The sequence below is a fragment of the Gouania willdenowi genome, chromosome 8 (genome assembly GCF_900634775.1).
Source record: "Gouania willdenowi chromosome 8, fGouWil2.1, whole genome shotgun sequence".
Taxonomy (NCBI): domain Eukaryota; kingdom Metazoa; phylum Chordata; class Actinopteri; order Blenniiformes; family Gobiesocidae; genus Gouania; species Gouania willdenowi.
The window spans coordinates 1,447,892-1,474,095 of NC_041051.1; the positions used below are offsets into that span (position 1 = coordinate 1,447,892).

Genomic DNA, 26,204 nt, shown 5'->3' on the forward strand with positions numbered 1-26,204 from the left:
ATTTGAGTTATTTATTCCATAAATCCTGAATATCTGGTTGGTAAAGAGTCCGTCCTTGTGTGTTCACGCTCGGACGGAGACACGCTGCTCCGGCCCGGTCAGAGCAGCTGCTCTCCCCGGGAACCAGAGGCTGCATATCCGCCGTGCTGCGGGGGGCGGAGTGGCTCTGAAACAGACCATAATCTCACTGAATGTAGCTTTTAAAGCGGCTTTCTGCTCCACAAATGCATGAAAATGAAGCGCTGGTGTTTTGTATGCGAGCAGTTGGTGGTAATACTGAGTTTTTGAAGCGCTTTTCTAAACTGCGTCATTGCCCGTGTGGGCCGCTTGGTCTCTGGGAAAAGAGAAGAAACCCGAAAACTACCAACACTTTGAACCGTGTGTGTGTGTGTGTGTGTGAATCGTCCACCAAGCGTTATTATTTCCTTGTCATGTTTCATAGGTCAGCAGGATGGCTGAGAAGGACTCTGAGCTGCCTGGGAAACTAAAGACGTTATTATAGCCAGAACAGGCTTTTTGTGGAATAGGAAGTCCTGTCCGAGCGACTTTCCCACTGCGGATAATGGATGGCAGAGATTTCGGTCCTCCGCGATCCGTCCACGTTCCGCCGCCGCTTCTGGCCGGGCTGGGTATGGAGCCGCACCGGCTCGGAGCAGCGGCCGCAGCCGGGAGGATCGCACCCTCGCCCGGACACCTGGCCACCGGTCATCCGCCGCCTCTCCACTCACGGAAATTCCTCCCATCGACCGTTAACCTACATTCACACCCGGGTGAGTAGATGTTTGACTGTATGACACTGGTTCGGTGGAAGCAGCCATGCTGCGACAAATGATGGCACGGTTTGTGGAAGGTTGCCTGGTCATGGAAGGAGATTATTGTGTGTGTGTTCTAATGTTTTGAAATGACCATGATGGACCAATCTGCACAAGGTGTGAGCAGATCACCAGAAAGAAGGTGTGGCACTGTTTAGCCATGCTCCTTAAAGCAAGCCTCCAATGTGTTTGTTTACATCGTGTAGGTGTGTGAATGGAACTGATATTCTACAGTTGATGTTATTCTCTGCTAAGATGCTTATTTCCCTCGTTAATTTCACTGCCAGCATTTGTTATTAGTGCTGGGAGGTCTGAAATAACAGCAGAGCGTGTTTGCATACAGTTTTGTGGTCAGTCACAGGGAAGTAGAAACACTATCATCTACTTTCAAAGCGTCTGATATGTGCTGGGGAAAGACGGGGCCATCATGTCGTTTGGAAAACGGAAAGTCTGACATACGCCCTCGTAGAGTTACTCACATCCCTGTGAAGTCATGTCGCAGACACAGATACAATTACAGCTTCTCTGGCATCTCCTCAGAGCTTTGCCCTAAAGATCAAACCCACTGTGCTTCAGATGTCGCCATCACGGTGCCGCACTTGGTTTCATGATGTAGTGTTTGGTGAAGTGGGATGATGACATTTGTGGGGAAAGGATGTGATGATGAGACTTTACTTTGACACACAGACAGAGCCCTCAGATAGTCAAACATAAAGAAGTGTCACAGATGACGCTGGACTCACAATAGGCGTGTGGGGATGATTGATGGCTGTATTATGGCAGAGAAAAGTAACCGGGTGTATTTTTATTGCTGCATGCTGAGCTGATTTATATGCAACTTCAAAATAACATGTTATGCTGGGTTTTTTTAATGGCAGGACAGGATGTGAGAATGTAGTGTAAACAACACTGATGTCATTGGTGGGTAAATGCCTTTGCATAAGCAGCAGGAGCATGCAACGGCTCCTCTCCTCTCCTGTGGCTCTGGAACAAGCTGAAAATTACTTGTGTGTGTGTGTGTGTGTGTGCGTACAGCAGTGCTTGTGTGGAGCAAAGTTGGTGCGGAGCCAGGAAAAAAAGGGGACGAGGTAGTGGAACAGACGAATGGATGGACAGATGGACGAGGAGTACGAGTGACCCTCCACTCTTTGGGGCCATATTGGCTTTTAAAACACTCCTTTAAAGGAGGATATTTGATATTCTCCCCACATGCTGACCTTCTCACTCACATCTCTCCACATGCCTCCACTACAGTGGCCGTAAAAGCTCACAACACAGATGGAAAGCGCACACAAACTAGGGCTGGGCGCTATGACCAAAAATGTATATCGCGGTATGACAGCATTTTTTTAATGCACAATCAGGTGTTCACAGCATTTTCTACTAGTTGAGAGAGGAATTATTGCAGTAGATTGATTTATGATGGTCTACTTTACTGTCATGATCAGTGAATATTGTAGAATAATTCCACACTAATACAAGTTTGCAACAGCAGCCCAATGGCTAGCTTTAGTGTTAGCTTGATTTCTAGCTTTAAATGCTGCATACTCATATGGTGAATAAAGTAGCGTTTTGTTTGCAGCTCCACCACCACTTATTTTTGCATTATACTAGGAATTACAAATTGCGATCCTTTGCTCTCTTTTTTTGTGTATTACTGCCGACATGCTAAGCTAACCGTGCCTCCGTGTCCATGAGTGTTGTTCTCGTGTAGCAGAGGCATGCGCACACAGACACATGCACACATGCAGGTTCTGAGCTTTCAATTGTATCTTTCTTATCCATTTACATGTATGATTTACACCATAACTAACACCAGAGCGCTAATGTTTACCTTCTTATTTAGAAGTGAAGCGTTGAAAAAGGTCTGAAACGCTGGGTTACAAAAGTTGTGTAATCTCAAATAGTCATATCATAATGACACTATATACCTGCATTCAGTGTGAAGCGGTATACCGCCCAGCCCTAACACAAATACAAACCCCACAACACTAATGCTCACAACACAAAAGCAGTCTGGTAAAAATCCACAAAGTTGAGTTATGTTAACGGAGGTACATAAAAAAATCCACAAAGAAGAGTGAGGAAAGGATTGGGTACTGACACCAACGTTAACATTACTCTATTTTAATGTACCAACGTTAACGTTACTCTATTTTAATGTACCAACGTTAACGTTACTCTATTTTAATGTACCAACGTTAACGTTACTCTAGGGCTGGGCGATATGGCCTTTTATAAATACCGCGATATTTTTAGGCCATGTCACGATACACGATATATATCTCGATATTTTGCATTACCCTTGAATTAACACTTTGATGCACAAAATCACACCAGTATGATGATTCTATATGTCTACATTAAAACATTCTTGATCATACTGCATTAATATATGCCAATTTTAAACTTTCATGCAAAAAAGGGGATATCACAACTAAGTCAAAGTTGACATAACTGTATTTATTAAACAGTGAGTGGCTCAAACATAACATTGTCAACAGAAAGTGCACGTTCTGTGCAAAATTGTCACAGAGACATTTCAAAACAAGACATTAGTGCAGGATGCAACTCACATGGCATTTCAAAACACAAAATTAAAGTGCACTTTTTGTACATAATGCCACTACAATATTTTAAAACAAATAGTGCCCTTTTGTGCATGTTGTCATTAAGATGACATTTCAAAAAAAAAAAAGTCCGCGAGTTTAACGGTATGGTCATTTTCAACACCGCACAGACTACAAGCTGCGATATATCGAGTATATTCGATATGTCGCCCAGCCCTACGTTACTCTATTTTAATGTACCAACGTTAACGTTACTCTATTTTAATGTACCAACGTTAACGTTACTCTATTTTAATGTACCAACGTTAACGCCACTCTACTCCGTGGATTTTTATCGGACTGCGTTCATGATGTTTTGTGAGCTTTCGTGTTGTGTTGTAAGGGTTCATTTTGTGTTGTAGGGTTTGTATGTGTGCGTTTTCTTTTTGTGTTGCGTTGTAGTGTTCTTCATTTTGTGTTGTGAGCTTTTACGATCACCGTACTACACACACACACACACACACACACATACACCACTGTACAACACAGGTCATTTAGTTTTATGGCTCTCCTTATTACCAGATCCCCACACATTACATTACCCAAACCTGATTGAGATCTCAGCCTCACACATAATAGTGCTGTACAACTGCGTTACATAACAATTACCCCATAATGGCAAATGTTCATAACACTACATTTTGAATTGCACTAAACGCAGCAATCCCAGGGCTGAAGGAACCGCTGCTATTTTTGTTTACATGTGTTTGGTGGTATTCAAACTCTTCGTACTTTGTTGTTTTTGGCTCCACTCGCTGGAGCTGGTTTGACTGTAGAGTTGCCAGGGCACTCCTATTTCCCAGAGGCCCTTCTTTTATGCACAGTTTTAATAAGGTTTCCACCTGACTTGGGAGTACAGTGGCTCCTTTATTTTCACATGTCTGGACTGTGTAAAGCTGCTTGACATTCATTGGAAATGCATTGTGAACTGGCAAATATTTAGTGGATGTTGCTAAGACATGTGAAAGGGCATCAGATTTTCAATTTCTATTTTGTCTTTTGAATCAACAATGTTGACTATTTCTCTCTTTTCTTCCAGTCATATCTACACAGAGCCGAGTCCTGCTCGCTGTTTATAGATTCAGAAATAGCTGTAACTGCTGGTGCCTCCATCACCAGATTGAAGCCAGCTGTACCCTTCCTCCACTTACCTTTTCCTCACATAAGAAAAACACTTTTTCTTTTACTTTCTTCTTTTTTTTGAAAATTAATGGCTTTTATTGTTTTCTAAAAACAGTGAGTATATTAACCTGAAAACACAGCTTTGCTCATATTATGTAGACCAGTATTTCTCAAAAGGGGGTATGTGTACCCCTAGGGGTACGCGATGGCACTACAGGGGTACTTTAGAGAGAGAGAGAAAAATTACCAAATAAAAGCAATAAAAAATATGAAGTTTTATAATGTTTATTTTTAGTAAAAAATGATAATCATGCTAAATATTTCCTGCAACTCACAAAACAACAAAAACACACAACGAATGTGAGAAAAATACAAAAGATCACTACCAAATACACAACAAAAAACAGAGTAACAACCGAATGACACCAAAAACATATACACTGAGAGAGAATAGTTTAAATAATACCAAGAAAACTCAAAAACACACACAAAATAAGATAAAAATATAGTGAATAATAAAAAGAACAGACGAACAACAACAAAACCCACAAAATGATGATTTCATGATCTTGATGAGAATATGAACTGAAAATAAAGCTCAGTCTTGGTCCTACATCAGGAGGGAAATGACCATAAATGATAAAAACTATAGAAATAAATCTATTAATGACGTACTAAATACTGTTTCTTCCCACTTATTTACAAAATGACATTCTTTAAGATGTGTTAACACTAGGGATGGGTGATATGGACTAAAAAAATTATCCCGATAATTTCTGGTATTTATCACGATAACGATAAACATCAAGATAAATAAAAAACTATAAATAAATAAAACAATTCCCAACTTAAAGTGTAAACAGGTTCCTTACAAACACAAATACATGTGAATACATCAACACATTATAAAAGGCTACAATAACTGCTGACTCAAAGAGTTCATGAGCTGATATTTTATGGAATATATTAGTGCATGTGTGTCACTCTATTAGTGTTATTGTATATAATTCATTTATTTCCTCACTTAAAATTAAATTATTTTCAAATAAAAAGCACATGAAAAGCAAAAATAACTCCATCAGTGTTTTTATTGCTGATTAATCTAGTTTCATTTATCTTATGAGTTACATAAAGTTATGATTGTTAAATAACTCAATATTTACATTAGTCTAATAGGACCACCTTTGTCTGTGAACATGTGAAATATAATTAAAAAAATTGTTTCACAAGTTGGAACGGATTAATAGTGACATTATTATTTATGCTAACATTTATTTCACACAATGTGTGACATGTTTAGTTTTTATTCTTCCATAGTAAAGTATTAAATCTGACCATAAACAAATCTATGGTTCTCTGTGGTTTTATGACTGTAAGATGTGTTCTTTTAATCTTTTTACTGGTCTATTCCTTATATGGAGTGGTTAGCATTAGCTCTTAGCCCCGTCTGTGTGTTGGTGGGTTAGCTTAGCATAGTTAGCTTTAGTTGAGTTTCCAGTTCATAATCATTGCTACAGGTTCATTTCTGTCACCGTGTTTGTAGAACTTTAGGTGGATCTGATGGAGGAACTAGGATTTGTTCACTTTGTTTGATGGTTGTTTGGTTTTAACCCAGTAGTGGTTCATGATGTATCACAGCACAGTAGCTTCAGGTAGCAGTGACGACCACCGCCGTCTGGTGGCGGGAGGGGTGGTGCACACCGCGGCCGCTGAGGCTTTGCTGTGGAGCTCCCATAACAGCGTTCTGCTCCAGAGAATAATAAGTTAACAAACGGGCAGTTTTGTTCTGTGGAACAAGGATTTAGGGACATTCTTGGCTAAATTGACGGTCAAATGGCCCGTGGCCCTCGCTAATTTCCGACATGGGAATTTATCGTTTATATCGTGGGATGACATATTGTTACCGGTGAGTGTTTTTGACGGTAAATCATAAACGAAAAAATATCGCACATAGAAAAATATAATATTAGCATCCATGGAATTTTTTTGGTGTAATTTTGGGATGTTTAGTTTTGTCACTATTTACATTAAATTGTGGTAAGCCAATGAAATGGATGTGAATAAATAAACTCTCAAATGGAGTTTGGGAAAAGTTGAAATGGAAAATCAAAGGCCCTATCACCAGTGTCTGACTAAACGCCACTATGATGTCATTTCTAGAGTTATTATTGTTAGTCATTGTGACATTAAACTGCAGGAAAGTATGAAACTTTAGCTCAGTGAATGTAATTTTTAATACATTTCAAAGCAATAATCTTCCTTTTTTTTCTTCTTTTTTTTTAAATATCAAGGTTAAAGATGGTTGGAAAGATGTACTCTGCATTTTGTAATAGTTAAACATTACTTATTTAAAGAATAAAATAAAAATAATTTCAACTAGAATTTTTGCATTTCCTGAAGAAAATGCAAGTGAGGAGGATGCAGGTGCTGGCCCACGTCGCACTGTATTAGCTTAGCATTAGCATACATTTGTATTAGCATTAGCTAGCATTAGCATAGCCTACCAAAGGTTTTTTTTTTGTTTTTTCTTGTAACATTTTTTATTATAATTTTAAGATTACATTTACTGCCACAGCTGGCCTGAAAACCAAAAATAAACTGCTTTAGTGTTAGTGTTGCAGATTCTGAATGTGATGTTAAAGTTATAAACCAGCAACTATAGTTAAACCTTATTTGTACGTCATAATTCAGAATAAAAGTTAATTCCTCTTTAAACTGACCATGTAAACACAAATTTAATTCCGAATTAAACTTAAATCTGAATTAGGTGGCTGGTTTATTCCAATTTCAATTCTGAATTAAATAATTCCTTGATCTTGTAAACGTTTAATTGCTCTTTAAGTTAATTCCAGTCATTCTGCACATGCTCGGCCAGTCGCGATGAGACGCTGGTGACGGCAGAATCCAAGATGGCCGCTTAGACTTGAGCAAAGACTATTTATTTGATAAGAGCCTTAGAAGACATGGATATAATGAAAAGAGTGTATGGACGGAAACATAAACACGTGGGCATTCACACGTACTTATTAAACACATCAGTAAATGAAACAGGCTTCATTAGACGGGTGATACCAAAACCCAGAGACAGAGTAAATGCATCCCCGTACTGCATTCACAGGCTGTAATATCACCAAGTTTATCATTTTACCAGTTGTTAGAGCTACTGTCTTTACCAGGGAGATAATATTTATTCCTGGTTATTGTTTTCCAGAGTTTTACTGGGCTTTATTTACTGGTGACTAGTTTCTATCTCTTTCTCCTGGTCAGCTGACCAAAGTGAAACCGTGTGTTATTGTCCATTTGCAGCTTCAAACCTACAATCATAATGAAAGTGAAAACAGTTCTCATGTGGTCTACTATGTTAAAGCCGACAATAAAAGGTTTGTTGTGTGTTTTTTTTTCTCTATAGACACGATGCGTTACGTTCTCCCTCTGTCCAATCAGAACCTTCCCAACCAAGCGGATTAAACCTGTTTTCCATGTAAACCTCAATTTGGAATTACTATTTTCATGTAAACACAAAGCTGAACACTTTGATTCTGAACAATACTAATATAATAACAATAATAACTTATTCCGATTTAAAAAAACCAAAAAAAAAAACCAAATGTAACCGTGGCCAGTGTGACTTATTTAGAGGAGGCTGTTAATGAAAATGAGACGCAGGCTAAATGTAAGTGGTCAGCAGCTGTTAATATAAACAGCTCAAGACAAATGAGTCGTGAGAGGCGCAGGCGGTCTCTAAGGTACAGTCTACTTTTCATAGAGGACATAAGTGTGTGTGTGTGTGTAGATGAGAGGATTGAGGTCTTGTGTGTCAGAATGGTAGCATGTGATTCTGCTTAGTGCATATAGGACTAGGTTTTCCCCCCTGGGACTGTGCAAAGAGAAAAGAAGTGATTTATCCTGACCACAACACATTCACACACTGGTAGATGAACGCGATTATTCTACACTGTGTCTCTTTTTTTGGTCTCGAGCCTCCACGACACAATAACTCACTGTGCTCGTGGACCAGGCCAGGGTTTTCTTTGCCTAATAAATACCAAGTTGTCTTTCACGGTGCTTGGCAGAGGTCCATCCATATATCGGCTGGCCGATCTATTGAGCCGATATATGGACTTTTTTCAAGATCGGCCATCAGCCAAAAAAATAATAATTATTTAATAATTTTTTTGACCATCACCAGCCCTCCCTAAGGAAGGGTAAGAAACACATATATATTTATATGTATATGTGTATATATATTTATGTATATACTGTATGTATAAAAAGAGAGGGCAGTATTACACCTAGGTGAGGGGGAAGGGAACAGGGAGGAGAGACTCAAGGTAGGAAATAGAAAGGATGGGAAGAGTTGATTATTTTAAAATGAGAGTGAGATGTGAAATTGTAGTTGTGTATATGGTGACCATGGTGACCAGTGTGAAGCTTAGGTATAATGGTGGTGACTGAACAGAGGGAAGGAGTGAGTGGTAATTATACCTAAAGTTTAGTTTAAACCAGGACTTGCACATTGTATATTGTTTTCATGTTTTACTGCTACTTACCCATCCTGTACTTTTTGTTTTACTTGGTTGTGTACGGGTATATTTAAAGTTTAATAAATGTTAAGAGTTCTATTAATGTATTTAATTTAATTTCTATTATTTACATTTCTATCATATGAATGTTTCAATTGTCATAATCAATGTGCTTTAATAAAAAAAAAAGTATATCGGCCTCAAATATCTGCTTTAAATATCGTTCATCGGCTGAATTAAAAAAAATAAATCGGTATTGACATCCTCCTTTGAAAATCCCATATGGATCGGCCTCTAATGCTTGGTCAATGTTTCTTTCTAAATTAATTCTTTCAGTGCCAGATGTTTTTGAGCATTTTGACTGATTTTTAAAGACTCAAATCTTACTATAAACTTTCAGAATCTGGTGTCAGAATTCAGATTGTTAAAGTCTCTAATTTAATTCTGTAATCAGCAGTTGAATAGAGGAAATTTTCACACAAATCACCAGTTTGTGACAAAAAGCTGAGAAAAACGGCTTTTTCTGAAAAAAATCTATTACTAACTTTGAAGCAAAAATGTTTTGCTTTAGTGACACCTCAACAATAGTTTCCTTCTATAAAACTACAAAAACAACACTGAGATCAGGCTTTTGATAGCAACATTATTATTATTTATCTATCTGGGTCAGCGTTCAATGGATTTCTTACTGTATTTTGGCATTCCTCCAAGTCTCTCCCCCGTCATTCTCCACACACACAACTTCCTCTTCCTCCCGGACATGCTGTGTGTGACCGCTTGCCCCGTTTTTTGATCGTTTTCTCTCACCATCACCACACTCTCAATAATCCTCTTAGGTCCACACATGCTCTGGTTGAGTGCCCGCCTTCAGGGCACAGTTGGTCACTACATCACACTACAGCTTAGATATTGATGAGGGACCTCCGCCAGTGTGTATTCTAGTAATCTACGTGAAAAATGTATATGACGTAATATTATGTCAATGGCAGTGAAAGAGTTAATGTAGGTGAGTGACTGTGTATGTTAGTGTTGTGTTAAAGACCACACTATCGAGACCAGAATGCACAGAGACCAAGACTTTCAGGAGCCGAGACCGAGTAGGAGTAGTTAAGGAAGTTTGTGGTCATTATACGGGGTGGATTAAAGAATGAATAAAGGATTATTTTATCCCGTTTTTCTCCTTGTTATTATCACATTATAAAAAAATTTAAAAATAGCAGGAAATTAGTGCTGGTCTCGAACGGTCTTGAGGGAAAATCCCGAGACGAGACCTAGACCTTTAAAACCTGGTCTCGAGATCAAGACCTCTATATGGGTGTGGGTACAGGAAAAGGTGACAAGATGAAGCTCTGATGTGTCCACGTTTGGATTAATTGAATCATTCAGGAGAGAAAACAGCCTCCTTAAGAGCAACCAAACGGGACTGCTGTCTTGCTACAATAAACCTGTCAGAGATAGACAAACGAGACACACACACACACACACACACACACACACACACACACACACACACACACACACACACACACACACACACACACACACACACAGAGCTGTCAAACTTGAGAGTGATCGGCCAATGTGTGTGAGAACAAGCGTGCCGAGGCACTTTGAAAAACCCAAAGCATTAGCTAAGTCGTTGGCTCTGCCAGAGCCCTTTTTTCAGCACAAACAACGGCCTCCAGCTCACGAAGGTCACGCTCTGCCTTACGTCTGCCTGTGTGGCTGCATGGGGACTGGTGAGCCTCTACCTGGGCCATTACGTAAGCCCAATGATATTCAGCAGCAGTCAACAGTCTCAAATTGTGACATGAAAAGAGCACTCAGAGCGTGTCGGACATGCTTAAAGCTGTCTGAATGTGGTTGAATCATCGACAGGAAGGCCTAAAGGTTCAAATACAATGAGACATTGTAACACCACACGCAATTAATTTTTGATAACTTCCAGATCTGTTTGTGAGAACACTCATTATACAGCATAGCAATCTTGTCTCCACTCTTTGAAAGTCTTTGTAGAGCCAGGAATAGAAAAGAAAACTGGTCATAAGGGAGGCACGCTCACCGCCATTTTGTTTTTGTGGCGTTGCAGTTGATGCTAACAGGTAGGGATGTAACAATTCACTCAACTCCCGATACGATTCGATTCACGATACTGGGTTCACGATACGATTCTCTCACGATTTATTTTACAAAATGGGACTGTAGACAAATTTTTTTTTTGGGAAAAAAACTTGAAAATACTGTACTATTTTCCTTTTATTTTTCATTGTCAAAAGAATTCCTTGATAAATTATTCAAAACAATGCAATTTAACTAAAAATAAACCTTGAATGAAATAAACAAAGGAATAATACAAATGAAAATGAAGCCTATTAATTTAAATTCTGGTTCTATAATAAACAATGCAAAACTGCATAATAGTTCTTTTTCTTTTTAAAAGTGCAACTGAAAATGTATTTTGTGCCTTAACAATTGGACTTTAAAAAAAAAAAAAAAATTACGTCATATTTGTTTGGACCAGCAGAGGGCGCTGGTAACACAGTGGTCGGTTGACATGCAGATATCTTGCAGTGAAGAAGAGAAGCTATGCTAGCAGACAGAGCTAATAGAAAAACGTGACTTTTACAGATATTCAGGTAATATTAAAGATATTCTTTCGGTGCTTAAGGGGTAAAGAATCATTTATGAGAATGTTTAAAAGTAGAAGGCGGCCAGAAAGAAAGTATTAGCAGACTCCGCCCGCCGCCTACACTTGTGGATAGCGCCCTCTGCTGGTTAAAAAAAGTACTGCGATTCAATTTTCAGAAAATCGATATCAACCGTGATACCTATGAATCGATTTTTAACTGCCTTACGATTAATCGTTACATCCCTACTAACAGGTGTTTTTTCTCCTAAATTACAGGATCTCAAACTTTTTGGGCTCAAGTACTAATTTCTCTTATTTCTGAATCCAAGCCCCCCCCCTTTATGTCCGACTACAACATTTTGCTCAGAATTCTGTAGAAAAACCACTTTATAACATAATGATGGAATGAATGAATAAAAGACATTTTAAAAAAACCTCATTTTATAAATAAGTTGGGGTTTGAAAAAAAATAGATTCTGCGATATTACGTCACGCAATATTTGGATCAATTCAAAATGCATCCATATCGATTTTTTTTATTTAAAAAAAAAAAAAAAATGTTTTTATTTATTAATTTTTTACCTTTATTTAACCAGGAAAGTATTTTCCACTACAGGAGACGTTGTAACTGAACAAAGAAGTGCTGAAACCTGGGCACGTTGACAGCTTGTGTTTTTTCAATAACATCTAAAAATAAAATACTAACTTTCTGCATTTATTTGTTGTCATAGACATAAACCTCAGTTAAGTTGCACTAAAGTCAAAGTTGCTTTAAAAGCCACAGGCAGATTGTGTTATTTTAACTTGTTGACACATGGCATGTTAAAGCCAATGTTTGAGTGTAAAATATGCCAATAAATATATTTCATACATAATGTTTTCATGAAGGTGAACACATTTACAGATTAGTTCTTAAGTTATATACAGTATATACTAACTTTAATATCGGGATATATCGTATCGTATTGTGACTGATGTATCGGTATACGAATCGTATCGCCAGATACCAGGCAAAACACACCCCTATAATAAGTGAATGAAACAGTATTTAGTGCCTCCTGAATAGATTGATTTCTATAGTTTTTATTGTTTACGGTCATCTCCCTCCTGATGTGGGACCAAGACTAACTCTAGTATTTTAAGTTCATGTTATAATGGAGATCATTTTTATCATTAATTTGTGTGATTTTGTTGTTGCCTATTCTTTTTATTGTTCACTATATTTTTCTCTTATGTTGTGCATTTTTGTGTAATGTTGGTATTATTTAAAATATTCTCTGTGTATTTTTGGTGTCATTTGTTTGTTTCTTAGGTAATTTTCTCTGTTATTTTTGTATATATTTTTTTAACAATCTTTTTCTCTCATTTAGTGTGTCTTTGTTGTCATTTTGTGTATTTTGTTGTCGTTTGTCTGTTCTTTTTATTATTCAGTAAATGTTTCCCTTATTTTGTGTCTTTGTCATTTTGTGAGTTGCTGGTAATATTTAGTATGATTATCATTTCTAACTAAAAATAAACATAATAAAACCCCATATTTTTGTTTGTTAATTTTCACCCCTATTTGTCTCTCAAGTACCCCATATAGTGCCGTTGCGTACCCCCATTTGAGAAACACTGCTCTAAATAACTTCATTGTCCTCCCAGGCTAGTTCTAATTCTCCTACTTCTTCGTATCGTGCAGAGGGATCTGCGCTGCTTCTCGTATATACTGTAGACAGTTCAGCCGATACAATAACCGCTGCAGACATGTCTAAAGTAGCTCCAACACACATCCTTGTGGTTTCTTTAGCAAAAAATAAAACAATATTAAAGAAAATGTGGACAAAAACACCACCAAGATCTTAATACATGGGATACATTTGTAATGCATTTTAAAACTTGTTCTCGTCTAATAATTTGTCATATACCACACTGTGCTATTCTAGTGGGATACAGTCATTTCCTGAAACCTTTTTATGTGCTGCTTCCCTGCAGTTTTCCTTGTTTGGTAGCACACTATAAATATTATTTTGATAAAATAACTTTTGCGTTCTGTAATGATAAACACAAAGGGAACAAAGACATTTCATGCTGCATTTTATGAAAACGTCTTGCATAAATTCTACTCTATGCACACTTTTCTTTTTCAAAAGTGCTTGATCTTGTTTATTTTTGGCCTGGAGAATTGAGTAGTGCAAATATTAAGTTCATTTAGAAACTTGTCTGCAAACCTGGATATTTGCCAAACTATTGTAATCTCTTCACATTATTTGGAAAAAAGTCCCGTTATATAACCGCAGACTATTTTTCTATAACCTTTTTTATAAGTAGGCCTGAGAAATATATGGCTTGAGTTTCCTATCACACAACCACACTCTGTTACCACAATCACAAGTGAAACTTTGTGATTCATGACCCTGTGAATCTCTCCAACAGGTGCGTTCTAAGACAAGTACTGCACTTTGTAGCTTGTACGAGGCTGTTGGGTTTGCGTCCCACTTAAACAGCTGTGACCAGTGTTCACGTGTTGCTGTCCCAGTTTGTGAAGCCAGAGGTGGATGGTGCAGCTGAGCTTTACAGTTTGGATGTTGTTTTCACTGGGAATAAAGAGCAAAGATCAATAGAAATTCCCTCCTAGCTAAGCCTGCTCAGACTACTGCTGATTGATAGCAGATGAGTTCACACTGGCCACGTTTACATGGGAGCTTTAATTCCTCTTTAAAGTGGAATAAAAGTATTGGAATTCCGAATTAAACTTAATTCCAAATTAGGTGGCTGATTTATTCTGTTTTATTAGAATAGAGCCAACACTAATTAATAAGAGCCTTAAAAGACATGGATATAATGAAATTGGGGATGGAGGCATAAACATGTGGATATTCACACGGACACATGGACTTATCACACACGGAGATCAGCAAACAGAACAGGCTTCATGAGACGGGTGATACTAAGACCTGTACTGCTGCACAGGCTGTAATATCACCAAGTTTATCATTTTACCTGTTGTTAGAGCTACTATTTTTACCAGAGAGCAACTATTTATTCCTGGTGGTTGTTTTCCGGAGTTTTAGTTTACTTTATTTACCGGTGGTTAGCTCCTATCTTCCCTTCCACTCCATGGACAAATTTGTGATATTGGCCACTAGGGATGTAACGATTAATTGTAAGGCAGTTAAAAAACAATTCATAGGTATCACAGTTCACATCGATGCTCTGAAAATTGAATCGCAGTACTTTTTTAAAACAGCAGATATATATCCTTCTCGTCTAAAAGTGTAGGCGGCGGGCGGAATCTCCTACTACTTTCCTTCTGGCCGCCTTCTACTCTTAAACATGTTCATAAAGGATTCATAATGCTACGTTCACACCAAACGCGGTTTCTGCGGCACACGCGAACAGATGCGCGTGCAAAGTCAATGGTTTAGACGCGCTGGGAGGCGAATTATTTGCCGGTGGGGCGGCGCGGACTGTTTCGCGCGTTGAACGCGAAGGCTGCGGCAAGCGCGCTCCCGATTTTCGCATTATTTGCCGTTCGCTTAAGTTGAAAATATTGAACTCCAGCGGCTGTTTCGCGTGACGCGCAGGCGCGAAAGCCAATCAGAGTCCTTGTTGGCAATGACGTCAGGCAGGCAACACGGAAACCAGTATTTTCACCCGTTCAACCATTGAGGAGAAGCTAATGGTAGCGGTGTGTGACCACCGGGAGCTGTATGACACGGCCTGTTATTTTAACCAGGACCAGGACAAGGAAGGATTTGGTGTGGAGGAGAATCATCGAGGAGGTGGAGCAGCAGGTAAATGTTCTCTCTGTAGTTTTCATCTTTGAAAGTCGGCAGTGAGCGAGGATAGCATTAGCTAATGATAGCATTAGCCGCTAACACCAGCTTTTTTCACTTATGGGTTATGAGAGGAAAAAAAAGTCAGGAGAACCGTAGTGGGTCAGCTGCAGGAACATCCAAACGGTGGAAATACCCTGTGGTCATGTCCTTCATCGACCCCTTTGTTTCACCGCGAGAGACAAGCAGCAACATGGGGCAGAGGGTTGAGGAAGACAGGACCACAGAGTATGGTCACCCATCAGAGACTGGAGGTTTGTTTATCAGTGCAGACATGTAGAAATATATACCAGGTTAATATTCAGGCCTTTATGTACCACTTCTTCTAGTGGGGGGGTCTAAATCTAGTTTAGTGATTTAAAATGTATAGTAATGTGTTTCATATATTGTGTTTGCTGTCACTCAGAGGTAAACAATCAAATGAGTGATGGAGAAGGACAGGGAGGGGGAACAGATGGTGCTCAGGGAGCAGGAGATGGTGATGATGGTGATGGTGCTACAGCAGCATCTCCTGCAGAAACAAGTGCAGCCAAACCATCTGATATGAACATGACAGAAGTTGTTTTGCATTCTGTTATAAATAAAATGTATCTATAAATGCTTGGCATATCAGTGATGACAATGTTGATCATTACCTAATTTAATGTTTAATTAAAATATATCTATGATCTTATTTAAGTAACAGTGACTTGATAAGCTATTTTATATATATATAATGTTTGTTTATTTTGAAGGAAAAAGAGCAAAGAAGAGGTCCAGCCAAGGCTCTCCAAGAGAGGTGGAGCAGCTTATCCTACAGACCTTCAGGAGACCACCTCCTCACCACCAGCTCTGACTGAGGATGAGATGTTTTTCAGAGACCTGCTTCCTATCCTGCAAAAAGTGCCACCAGAATTTAGGGAACGTTAAATTTCAAAGTTTTAAACTTCTTGATTATCATCCGGTAACACTAAATTTGGAATATTTTAATGAGGTTTTTGATTGGGCTGGATGGGCTGGGGTGGGCGGGACTCTTTGCATGGCAGGAACCACATTGTGAATAGTTGTTTATACTAGTTTGTTTATTATGTAAGTGTTATATTGAAGTAAATAGTTTGTTTAAAATTGAGGTATTATATTGTTAATGTACATGGTGTTCTTTCAGAATTGTTGATTAAAAACACATTTTGAAGTGTACTTTTGCTTTTTTTTATTTCTATCAATGCATATTAACAGCTATGTGTACACCACATCAAGGTTATATATTTTGTTCATACAAGAATATATAGTTTCTTCATTGATTCTCTGTGAGACCTTTAATGCCTTTAATTAATTTCAGAGGTGAGGTTTCTTGGAATATTTCTTTCTGTTTAAAAATGAAGCTGACAGACGTTTCTCTCCCCATTCTTCCATATTTATTATACACATGTTAATACAGTAGGAAGTTTGCTCTATAGAAGTATGTGGTTGGCTCTTAAAATAGTCGTTTTGGGTGTGCTGGTGCAATATGTCTAGCCATGGAACGGCTCCTGCAGAGAAGTACGATGTGAAGACCTCTCGTCCATAGCTGTTAGCTCTGGTCAGATACCTGCACAGTGAACAACATAGAAAAGCTCAGATCATTGATAATCAGATATATATAATGTGGGTGTGTCTACGTGTGCATAAAAGGTGGAGAGATTAGAGAGAACAGGCCTTATCTGCCAGATGACAATAATTAACAGTAGTAAATAAATAATGATTTATTAATAAGAGTTAAAAACAATAAATATTAATGAAACAAGCCTTATCTTCCAGAATAGGTCTCCAGAGGACAAAAAATAACAATAGTAAATCATTTATTATAATGATTAACTTTTATTTTAGTTGTAATATATTTATGATAAAAAACAATAATAAAGCAGGGATTAATATAGTATCTATCTTTATTGTGTATTTAAGAGATGTTTCTGATGAATCATGGCATCTTCGGTTGCTTATGAAACTTACCGGAGACAGACACACAGTCGTTCGGCTGCAGAGATGGAGCTCCGGTAGTTGGTATCCTGCCGGGACATCCGTGGGCCAATCCGACCCAGCAGGTCGTCGAATCGGGCGCTGGTCATCCACAGGTACCGCTGGAAGCAGTCATCATCCAGCTGTAGCTTCTGAAGCGGTCAGTGAAGCTCACCGAGTTGGATGTGGCGCTGGTTAACCTGGTGAAGCCAGGAAAGCCGACGTTCCTTCCGAGGTTAGGAGCAGTGAATTAACGGGGGTCCTCCATAGTTGATGGTGGAAACAAACAGAGCCTGGTTGTCGCCGTTTGGGAGTCTGGTGGGCGGAGCTTCGCTTCAGACGCGAATGAAGCGAATAGGGAAACATTTTATGATCCCGCGAATCCTGCGGAAGGTTTCGCGCGACAGACGCGAACAGTCCCGCAGAAACCGCGTTTGGTGTGAACGCAGCATTACCCCTTTAGCACCGAAAGAATATCTGTAATATTACGTGAATATCTGTAAAAAACACGTTTTTCTATTAGCTCTGTCTGCTAGCATAGCATCTCTTCTTCACTGCAAGGATATCTGCATGACAACTGACCACTGGGTTGCCAGCGCCCTCTGCTGGTCCAAACAAATATCTGACGTAAATACAATGCAGACTGGTTTCTTTTTTTTTTTTTTTTTGAAGTCCAATTGTTAAGGCACAAAATACATTTTCAGTTGCACTTTTAAAAAGAAAATAACTATTATGTAGTTTTGCATTGTTTACTATAAACCAAAATTTAAATTAATAGGCTTCTTCTTCATTTGTATTATTCCTTTATTTGTTTTTAGTTAAATTGCATTGTTTTGAATAGTTTATCAAGAGATTCTTTTGACAATGAAATATAAAAGGAAAATAGCACAGTATTTTCTAGTTTTTTTCCCCCCAAAAAATAAAGGAAAATTTGTTTACAGTCCCATTTGGTAAAATAAATCGTGAGAGAATCGTATCGTGAACCCAGTATCGTGAATCGAATTGTGTCAGGAGTTGAGTGAATCGTTACATGCCTATTGGCCACTGTTACATGATGGTTTTTAATTCAGAACGAGTTATTATTAGTTAAATCATTTGGAATCAAAGTGTTCTGCTTCATGTTTACATGGAAATAATAATTCCAGAACTGAGGTTTACATGGAAAACATGATTAATTCTGCTTTAGGTCTGGGAGTTGGGAAGGCTCTGATTGGACAGGGGGTGAACATGACGTATATCATGTCTAGCAGGAAAACACACAACAAACCTTTTATTGTGGGTTATAACACAGAACACCTCACATGAGAACTGTTTTTACCTTTATTTTGATTTTAGTTTTTGTTCGGGAATTACTATTTCCATGTAAACACAAAGCAGAACACTTTAATCCAGAGTGATTTATTTCAGAATAAATGATTCTGAATTAAAAAAACATCATGTAACCGTGGCCAGTGAGTGTGTGTCGGTGTTAGCACCACACTTAGCAGTGTTTTGGTGCTTTTGGACCCACTTCCACTATTGCTGTATTTGGTTGAATTACCTTTGAATGCATCAAAAAGCAATTTTATAATCACAAGTAGGCCAATCACCAAATTTATTTTAAAGCCTGACCTGCTGATTCTGATTATTTTTTATAACAGAGCAAACACCTTGAATGTCTCAATCTTATTTTATTGTAAAACATTGGACAATATCCATGAAACAATACAAACTTGTTGTTTTAACTGCACATGAGGTAGTTATCTCAAATATGAATTAAAAGTTTAGAGCATTGTTGTCCAAAATACTAAATTATATCAGTTCCGTTGTGTAACAGGTTCCACTGCAGACCTGTTTTCAGCTCTTTTCCAAAAGTAAAGTACACAGCAGTATTTTGGTTTTACAAATAAATAAAATCACAGGGTTTGAGGTAGATGATAAAATAATAATCTACAGGACACACTATCAAAACTTCTTATAGCACCAATAAAGTGTCCTGAGTTTTAGGTTTTCTTGTAGTGCAAAAATAAAAAAAATGTCCAAATGCAGCAGCTTTGTGGATATTTAAATATAAAAATGTCAATCTAAAAATAACTTACAACAGCTGACAGGACAAAAGGTAAAAGTCAAACATTCTACAGAAATAATAAAGTGCAGCATGTGTAACATTTTCATAAGTCAAAGGATAACGACAGAATGGTTCATTGTTCTCACACTTATTACAGTCACTTGTTCATTAGTGGAAGGTTGTTCATCAGATCCATTAACTCCATCATTTCCTTGTAGACACCGGTTCTTTGCTCTGCTAACTTTAGCTTTAGCATTAGCTTGATTGCTAGCTTCAAATGCTGCATACTCAGCGCTGTGGTGGTTTTTTAAATAGTGAATAAGGTTTGTTGTAACATTTTGTTTGCAGCTCCACCAAGACTTATTTCCACGTTGCGATCCTTTGCTCTCTTTTTGTGTGTAAAACTGCTGAACTGTAGACATGCTAAGCTAACTGTGTTCTAGTGTTATTGTTATCCTGTGTAGCAAGCATGCGGGCACATGCACACATGACCTGGTGGGCGGGGCCTGTCAGTCATCTCACAGCAGAAGGGGACAGTGGCTGACTTTATGACTGACTTTAGCACCTTTGCGGACGTAGAAAAGATCGGTTTTCTATGCAAGGATTGGTCAATCGCAGATCCCCCAAAATAAAAGAAATCAGCATCGTTAATCACAAGCCTTGCTTTTCATGTTGACTTGTGCAGAATTACCTGTGCATGTGATGCAAACACCCAGACTAGCAGAAGCCCCTCCATTAGAATGGATCCCTGACATTCACAGGGGTTTTTGTGCTGGTCTGAACGTGTTGGAGGTCAGAGAGCGTGTGATTTGGCAACTTGTTCTTATGTTGCTGACTTTGTTGTGAACTGGGAGCTAAATGGAGTGCAAGTGTGTTGGTGTGTGTGTAAATGGGGTGGGATGGCATGCAGTTGTGAAAGAGGTAGAGGAAGGAAAAGTGCTGAAAGGGAAAAGAGGGAGGGAAGCAATGAAAGCACAATTCCAGAACATTGAGGAAAACATTTCCTTCTCAGCTACTTCTCAGTGTGTGGTTTCTAGAACAACACACTCAATGTTTTTGCTTTCTCTGCCCCTCCTTTTTCCCCACCTTCATTATTGTACCCGGGTGTGTGTGTGTGTGTGTGCGTGCGTGCATTGAGTCAAACTGCTTGTCGGTGGTTGTAGGGCTGAGAGTGATCCATAGTTCTGTTTGTGTTGGAAAGACACTGGTGTATTCACTCAAAGAGAAGGAAACCAATGATGACCTCCAACTAAAACTGGAACAACCTTGAGCATTATTAAAGGATAATGCTCATTTTGCTTGACTTAACAGGGCAAACCTTTCTAGTGATGCTACCAACTTTCTCTGATGGCACAGAATTTGGTCCCACCCTTTTTTTATTGAGCTGCGTGTGTGCACGTGAATAGTTGACTTAACTGGCCTACCATAGTTTTGTATGAAGTACAGATTGATGATCACTACAGATATATTTGCAAAAGGTTTTAATGTTTTATATATGTGTGTTTTTAACAGCTATTTTTGAAATACTAAAATTGGTTGAATTCTAAAAAATGTGGGTCCAAGGGTTGAGACCAGTAGAGAACCCCTGATTTAGATTATCTCTCTGTCTGCGTGTGCGTCTGCGTGTGCGTGCATCAGCCCGGTTCTTGTGATTTCACAGCGGACCCTTCAGCCCTGGGATTGCTGCATTTAGTGCACTTTAAAGGAGACATATGCTTTTAAATCCTTCCTTTTTACATATAAATCATACAGTTGTGGTCTATATAAAGCAGAACTGCAATGCTTGGGTCTGAATTCCTCATTATTATAGCTCCACCCCTTTTCTACCCCTTTTCTGATGTGCTTCTGAGAGCAACTCGTTTTGGTGCTGTCTCTTTAAATGCAAATGAGACACATCATAGCCCGCCCCCTCTCCAGGTGACACTCGGTTCAACTCCACCCTGTTCGGCCATTTTTGTAGTTTGATAGAAGAGATACGGCTATGTAGCGGAGCATAAACTTTTTATTCAGAGGTTATTTACAAAATGTCAACAACGTTAGACTTGTCCATCCAGCCTTACATGTTCCAGCCAGAGTCTGACCCAGTGGAGCGAGATGAAAATGATGATGATGAACCTGCAGAACCCTAACAAGTGAGCTAACACAAGCACCGAGCTAACGATAACGCCAAGCTAACGTCACAAAATGCATTTTAATACAGTCTTTTCGGAGACAAAAACGTCAAAATGAAATGACTAACGAAAATTTTAGACTTAAATTAAATCACGTAGGCCATATCATCAAGGATCTAAAACGAGCACACAGCGCTAACATATGAAGACGGTGCAACTGCTAATGCTAACAAGACAATGACAGGGACGTCTTATCGGTGTAATGAAGCGTGTGGGTTACTACATCCAACAACCCAACATTTTGACTTATCCTCTCGTAACTTCTGCATCCTGGAGCTTGGACTACAAAATAAAAGCGAGAAATAAAAATGGCGGATTGCTGAAGTGTTGGGCCTGGAGTCGATGTCCTAATTTGGCAGTTCTGCTGCAAATACTGTGATGTTATTGTTCAAAAACCTAATAGAGAATAGAAAAATAGAAACAGATTGAAAAATATAACCAAAACAGAATATAAAAATATCAACGGAGCATCTGAAGAGAACTTTTTTGTACTTCTAAACACTCTAAATATACAACAAAATGAATTTAAGGGCTAAAAAAGTGGATTTAGCATGATGTGTCCCCTTTAAAATGTAGTGTTGTGAACATTTGCCATTATGGGGTAATTGTTATGTAACGTGGTTGTACAGCACTATTACGAGTGTTTGGGTAATGTAATGTGTGGGAATCTGATATTAAGGTGAGCCATAAAACTAAATGATGTGTGTGTGTGTGTGTGTGTGTGTGTACTTTTACTGCCCCTCTCTCTCTGTGGTACAGGAAGCAGCTCAATGTTGCTGGCCTCCTCCTCTCTCTCCTCATTTTGTCTTTTATCTATTTATTTATTTATTTATTCAGTTTATTTCCGACATGGTTACATTCACTTTTTTTTTTTTTTAAAACATTTTTTGTACATGCCGAAAAGGGAGACGAGAGAAGCAGTTTGCTTATCTGGGTCCCGTCCCCATTGACCATTTCAGTTTAAAGTAGCTAAACGCTTGTTTTTCTGAAGTTTTGTGTGGAATCGTGTATGTGCTGCACGTGTACGCTCTATCGCTCAGCTTGGAGTGTTTTTCCCCATCCCATGTCCCAGGTTTGATGACTCTGTCACTCCGCCTGGTCACTCCACGCTCTACCCCGCCCCACGTTTGCTATTAATTACAATTAAATTACGATTATTTTTTATCGTCAATTACAATTACGTTGTCAATTGCTGAAGTTCAATTACAATTAATCACAATTACTAAGCCTGGAATAAATAACATAATAAAAGTGAATTTTCCTCTTGTGTTAGCTTTCTGTTAGCATCTCTAATGACAACAGGTCCTAAATCAGCTGTAAAATACACTAAAAACTAATATCTATCATCTCTTTGTTACCTTGTTAGGGTTCTTAATCAATGAAAATATAAGTTTTAATATTTTTGGACCTCAATTGATTAAGCCTTTTCTAACCTTCCACACTAAAAAATATCTGTTCAAAGTATGTATGATGGTTAATGCTCATATCATTTTGGATTGATATTGGTATCGGCCAATACTCAAGGCTGCAATATTGGTTTTGTATCAGAAAGTGAAAAAGTTGTCATTACGCCTTTAAACAATATCATTGAACAATGTGTGTATCTTCATCTACCTATAAGCGCAAGGTGTGTGCGTGTGCATGCGAGTTGGACCTGAAACTTGGTCAACGGGTTCCAAATACCCCAAATGTGTGTATCTGTTATTTTGGAGTAATTTGGTCATTTCAAAATGTATTTTAATTTTATTTCACTTCTGGACGGCCCCGAAATGAAACCTATTCAGCTTTTGACCTCAGGGTGTGAGGGGGCGCTAGCGCACCATCTATATCTATTTCACTACAAAGCTCCTCACCCGAGCAAGAGTCACGTGTGCGGCCAGAGCCAATCGCTGCGCACACAGCCAAGCCGACACAGACTGTAAACACACGAGCGATAGAGAAGAAGATAGTTTAGACCGAAACATAGAGCTCTCTGAATAGATCGTTTGAAACCATCAGCCACTGGTGAGTCTTTTACAGACAACGTTCCAACCTGTTCAATTCTCCTTCTGGAAAACTGTAGATTATCTGTGGTGCCGTACATTGAAGCTAAGCTCTGACCACTCGGTTCAAAGGTACAAAATTATAGAATAGATAATACTTTAATTTACTTACTCACTCATGTAGTTTGGAGCTTTACGTTTTGTTTTGTGCAGTTTTGTTACTTTTCTGATTGGTGCTACAATGTCTATGTAGTTTGGTTATCAGCGTCTCAAATATTTCACAGAACACACACACAAGGTATTTATTTATTTATAATAAAAATATCCTAAATGAATAAAATAAAACAAAAAACTAAACAATATTTATACAAAAAGTACACAAAATGACCCCAGAATCACACTATAATGGCAACCAAAAACAGAAAATGTACAAAAAGACAACTGAAAGATAAAAAACACACAAAATGACTCCAAAAACATACATTACAGAAAAATACACCAAACAAATTGTAAAAGTGAGTAAAAAACAACAACAACATGTTCATGTCCCATAGAATCGCTGTAAATAATAATAAACCCTTTATAACACTACAGAGTATATACACCTCTTTGTACATTCAACCTTCAAACATATACTCATTTGGACATAATTAACTCTACTTAAGCTCCCACATGAATTCATATTTCCGACGGGCACTGTACTAGTGGTTAGTAATGGAGCGTTTCCATTAGCGGTATCAGTAGGGGTGGGCGAAAAATTGATTTAGATAAGAATCGCGATTGTAATCATGCACAATTCTGAATCAATTCATAAACTTTTAACTATAGTTGTACAATACCCACGGTACCCAGGAGTGCCAGATTGTAACGCTTCCTGCTATACCAGAAATTCTAGAGGACGGTATTACCGTGGGTTATGATACTACTGGTACCAGTTTCTGCTACATAGCAGCTGCCTCTACTCTCCTCCTGGCTTCTCACTGCACAGTCTAAACTCACTTACTTGAAAACATACCAACATGGCAACCGCACTCCACAGCTGCTGAATGATTGGTTGTTTGCCTGTTACTGGTGACGTCTGGGGATATGATAGTAGTCATAGTTTCTGCACGCTGGGTCCACCCATCTGCCGACAGCTCCTCTTCAACGGAAACTCGCTTCATAACAAACAAACAAGCTAAAGTTCTGTTTCGCCTGGACTCGTGCACGGCTTACAGTCACAAACATGAGACAACACATGGCAGAAGCACTGGGCCCGGTCAGTGGCATCACTAATTTTGCTCATAAAAACCAATCTCCAAAAGTCCCATTTAGAACTTTTTGTCTTCAAACGAGGCAGAGACTGTAAAGCAATAAGAAATCTACTGTGCAGGCGCTGTCACCAGCTTTAGGAGCCAAAGGAGGAAACACTTTTTTTTTAAATTTTTTTTATTTACGGAGATATTTACAATGTACAAACAATATTTACAAATTATATACATACAACGGAGGGATCACATCCAGTCTCATAAAACACCAGTGATGTCACCCAGGAAATACTTACAAATATAGTTTTCTCAATGAATCAGTTCCTGTTTATTATTTTTTCTATCTTTTATGGTTTATTATGTTGGAGAAGAAGCCTTATTGTCTAATAGTTTTTTAAAAAAAATTTAAAGACAGTGGATTTGTTATCCCAAGTTAATTATTTATATTTTTTTAAATTTCAACCATATAAATTATTATTAATTATTATTAAATATAACTTCATTTATTAGTTGTTTTTTTTTAATTGCTTATATGCTTTTGTTCATGTACTCTTATCATGTACCAAACAACACTATAAGTAATTAAGTATTTCTAACTTGTACAAATACATTTCAGTTCATAAAAAAAAATATAATAACAAAAAGCTTCAGTATCGCGATATTACCTGGAACTGTGGTACTTTGTCTGGTATAGTATCGTGGTTACTCATTTTGGTATCGTGACAACTCTAATATACACACACACAGTATATAGGAAAGAAGGAGGAGTGATGATTCTCAGAACCAATCAACCGACCCAGTGTCTGCTTTGTGCCTACGTCACATTTTCAAACCAGGGCTACTTTTTTTGGAACCTCAACAAAGGAGGTACTAAAAATAGCAGCACCAGGTACCACAGAGGAGGTACTTTTTCCCAGTGGAAATACGCAACCCGAGTAGAGTCGATACCACCAGTGGAAACGCGCTGTGGACAATTCTAAAGTGCACTGCAGCTTGCAAACCACAAAACTGTCCAAAGGAAGTTAAATAATAAAAGGTTCATTCAATACGGTATCGATAAGTACTCAAATCTGAGTACTGCTACTCGTACTCATTCTGAACAAAAGCGGTATCGACATCTTTAACGAGAAGTTAACATCTATTAGGGCTGCTCGGTTTTAGAAAAAAATAATAGTCACGATTATTTTAGTCATAATTGAAATCACGATTATTCAAACGATTATTTATCAACCAAAAAGTTATTTATTTTTTGTACAAAAAAACATAAAAC

At 38.2% G+C, this 26,204-nt stretch overlaps 1 protein-coding gene across 3 annotated transcripts in view; it reads left to right on the forward strand.

Annotated features, from left to right (window-relative positions):
* tnrc18 (trinucleotide repeat containing 18) overlaps positions 1–26,204 on the forward strand; it is a 117,702-nt gene that overhangs the window by 1,268 nt on the left and 90,230 nt on the right. For 2 of the 3 annotated variants that reach the window (XM_028456272.1, XM_028456270.1), the window contains exon 2: positions 443–770. In XM_028456272.1, the coding sequence (XP_028312073.1) occupies positions 563–770 (208 nt within the window). In that variant the 5' untranslated portion in view covers positions 443–562. Of the gene's footprint in view, positions 1–442; positions 771–26,204 lie in introns of those variants that run through there. The other variant, XM_028456271.1, reaches the window with a different exon arrangement.